The sequence below is a fragment of the Egretta garzetta genome, unplaced genomic scaffold, assembly GCF_000687185.1.
Source record: "Egretta garzetta isolate BGI_Z169 unplaced genomic scaffold, ASM68718v1 scaffold16, whole genome shotgun sequence".
Lineage (NCBI taxonomy): Eukaryota > Metazoa > Chordata > Aves > Pelecaniformes > Ardeidae > Egretta > Egretta garzetta.
In genome coordinates this window covers 4,303,205-4,306,581 of record NW_009260022.1, presented here as the reverse complement: position 1 = coordinate 4,306,581, position 3,377 = coordinate 4,303,205, and the positions used below count along the sequence as shown (strand labels likewise).

Genomic DNA, 3,377 nt, shown 5'->3' with positions numbered 1-3,377 from the left:
CAGCTGGGGCCGGGCGTCCCGGCGGACACAATGGGCTTTATCCCGCGGGGAGGTCTCGGGCGGCGATTCCCACCCCGACTTTCAGATTCGTGTCACACGCCGGCGAGGCCGCGAGTTAATGAAAACTCTCTGTCTGTCTCTCTGCAGATGGCTCTCCGGATACCGCCGTCCGCGCTGGGGATAATGCCCGGTGCGGCCGCGTAACGCGCTGTGATTTCTTTCTCTCCGCGTACGCTCCCCTGCACTCCATTTACACGCGAGCGGGGAGGCTGGCCGACCGAAAGGCTGCTTTTCTGATCTCCTGTGGGATCTGCTCTGCCTGGTGCTGGAGAGCAGAAGCTTCCTGGGAGTCATCCTTGCCATTTTTCTTCAGGAGTCAAGGGAGCTTTCTCTTTGACGATGATGAAAACCGAAGGCAAAGGGGAAAGGACTTTAAGAAGTGCTTCTCCACACCGAAATGCCTATAAATCTGATTTCCATGCTATCAAATGCTCTTTTGATGGCGCAAACAATCCTGAAAATGCTTCCAACAAAACCGGCTTGCATCAGAAGCTGAGCACCTCTTCCAACGGAGGGGGAAATGACCCACACAGTCGAGGTAGAGCTGCCACTTATGGCAATAGAGTACACAAGATCAAAAATATGTTTCTGCAAATGGGAAGCTCTTCTTCCACACCCTCTTGTGAAAGCAGTCCACCTGCAGAGACCAAATTAATCAGCCGGGCCACAGCAGCAGAGTACGGACCTTCTCCAGGTAGCCCATCTTTCCTCATTGTCCAAAAAAATAATCTTCTTAATACAAGTACCAGCCCCTGCGGCAGTCCTGTGGATTCACTGTCTGTGCCTTCTGCTGCCGACAAGGTCATCCGTAGCAGCGATGAGGCAGACTTGGATAAAGTTGCCCTGGCAGAAAAATTTTCGGAGACCAGGAAACTATTTGAGAGAAATATAAAACAACAGAGCTCAGTGGACAGATACTCCCCCAGCAAATGTGAAAGAAGTGAGGATAAGAGGAGACACGGTTCAGCTTCTGATTGCAGCAATGTGGTGGACCACTTCAGTTTTAATACAGAAGCGAGTCTTCCAGTTGCGCTGGAGAAAGTTGAAAATCAAGGTAACGAGGAGTTGAAGCAGCAACATCCCAATAGTGGTTCCAAATGCTCCTTCCTGAATGCAGGGCCTATTTCTAGGAGGCTGGAAAGCTTTCTGGGTGACAGTGATACTGAAGAATCCAAAGAAATTTCCAAAAATTATAGTCCTCCAAATCAGGACCCTTTGAGAGGTCACCACAGTTTGGATTCATCTGCTGTTGCTGAAGGATGTCCCGAGAAGGCTGTGTCCACCAAAGAGCCTGTGATCCTCGGAGATGAGCTAAGCGAGGCACTTGGAAAAGACAAAGGACAGCAACTGGTACTTGAGAAAAGCCTGTGGGGTATGGGCAGTATGCCTGGTCAGGAGGCTCAGTGGAGATCAGATAGTGTTCTCTCCCACGTTTCCCCCATGGAGGGGACTTGTGCAGAGCTGGTTGCACAAAATGACACCTCAGGGCATGAAAAAGAAGGTTTGGAGACAGATCATGTTGTTCAAGAGGATCAGGTGCTCCAACATCCAGTGCAAGAAGGGAAGAGGAGCGACTATTCCTTGGAGGTGGTAGAAGAGTTTACGGAAGGCAGTGAGACCAATCAGGAAGAAGAAAAAGATGGCATGTCTGTGAAAGATGGTCCAGTTACACGAGATCAGGATATTCTAGAGCAGGAAAGGGATATTGAAGAAGAAGAGCAAGTGGTGGAAAAGCAGAGCGAGAACTTCAGTGCTTTTGGAATAGAGAATGCAGCTTTTGATGATTACAGGGATATAGAACCAGAAAACCAAGGGCCTGAAGGCAAAGAAATTTTGGAGGGAGAGGAGGAGGAGGAGTATATGTATGACAGTGAATATGAGGAGTTTCCTGGACTTTCTGAAGAGGAAGATCCTGAGCCAGACCGAAAAGTCAAGTTCTCAACAGCTCCTATCAAGGTAAGTACATTTGAATTTTCTTTATTTTTTGTTGTTTTGCAGTCAAAAATATCCAGGAAATGATTTTTGGGGATTTCTTATCAAAGCTCTATAAACACTTAGAAAAGTGTAGGTTCATGGCTTTTATGAAAAACTGAGTAAGGGAGAAGTTACAAATTTTCTGAACAAGAGAGAAGTTACAAATTAGTCACAAGTAATTTCTGAATCACAGCAGCTTCCTAAGATAGCCAGCGTAGTGAAACGTGAGGATTTGCTTACCGGATGCTTTCAGGAACACCAGACTTTTAGGAGTAGATGCAAACTTGTGACCCTTAATACTTGCCTTCATTTATTTAAAATTGAGGCATTGCATTAAGAAGAATTTTTCAGTTTTACTTTTTGTAGAAAAGTTTAAAAAAACTCAAAACAACAAAAAACCCATAGCAAACCTTCAGACTTGTTTTCAGAATTAACTGTGAGAAAATATCAAATTACTGGTTCCTGTTTAAGATTTTAGAGTTCTCTCTAATAATAACCTTTTTTTTTTTTTTTTTTTTTTTAAGTACTGGCTTGGTGAACATACTGTAGGAGTGTTAACATGAGCATTTTGGAGTTAGGTAGTTGTGGAAGTAGAAGTTACAGGGCAGACTGGATAATGAGGAGTAGTCTAAGTTACAACACTAACAAATTAAAAATATTTAGGTGTCTGATCTTCCCTCACCAAAACCACCCACAAAGTAAGTCATTCTACAGCTCAAACTGTGTTTACCCATAGCAGACTTCAATTATTGTAGTCCCTCTGAAAGTTTGGGAGGAGAATTGGGAGATGAAGACCAGAATGGAATGGGAAACTGTCTGGGCTTCCTCAAACATACATTTCTTCTACTATTACATGAATGAAAACCAGCATCTTTAATAAACTATTCTAACACTTTTTTTTGTACAGAGTCAGGACTCACTTTTACTGATCAGAGGGATGCAAAAATTCTGTTGACTCCTGTACTTCCTGCAGCAGAGGGCTGTAATTTCCCAGTTTGCTAAACACATTCCAGTGCTGTACCCCAGAAAATGTTTTGGGTGTGGCAAAATATGAGTTTTGTTGCATGTGGGTTGTTTTATAGTCTCTCCATAGACAGGCTGACTTTATATGGCTTTCTTGTAGTAGATGCTGCTTTAGTGGTGACCTGGAGCGCTGAGAGGGGGAGTGCCACTATTGGAAACTGCGTAACGAGTCTGGTGAGGGCTGCGAGAGAGCCTGAGGGGCATCAGTCCATTTCCACTCACATTTGTGCACTGAGTATCTGAGGAAAGTGCCATGTATAGTCTACTGTAAATGTGTGTGCATTTGGTTTCCTGCTGTAAGCAGGGTTTAACTGATCGTT

At 44.6% G+C, this 3,377-nt stretch overlaps 1 protein-coding gene across 1 annotated transcript in view; it reads left to right on the top strand.

Annotated features, from left to right (window-relative positions):
* Window positions 1–399: 399 nt before the first annotated feature.
* The window catches only part of LOC104128058 (neurabin-1), a 40,905-nt gene continuing 37,927 nt past the window's right edge, over window positions 400–3,377 (top strand). Inside the window, exon 1 of the mRNA XM_035896174.1 lies at window positions 400–2,016. Within this exon, the coding sequence (XP_035752067.1) occupies window positions 400–2,016 (1,617 nt within the window). The remainder of the gene's footprint in view (window positions 2,017–3,377) is intronic.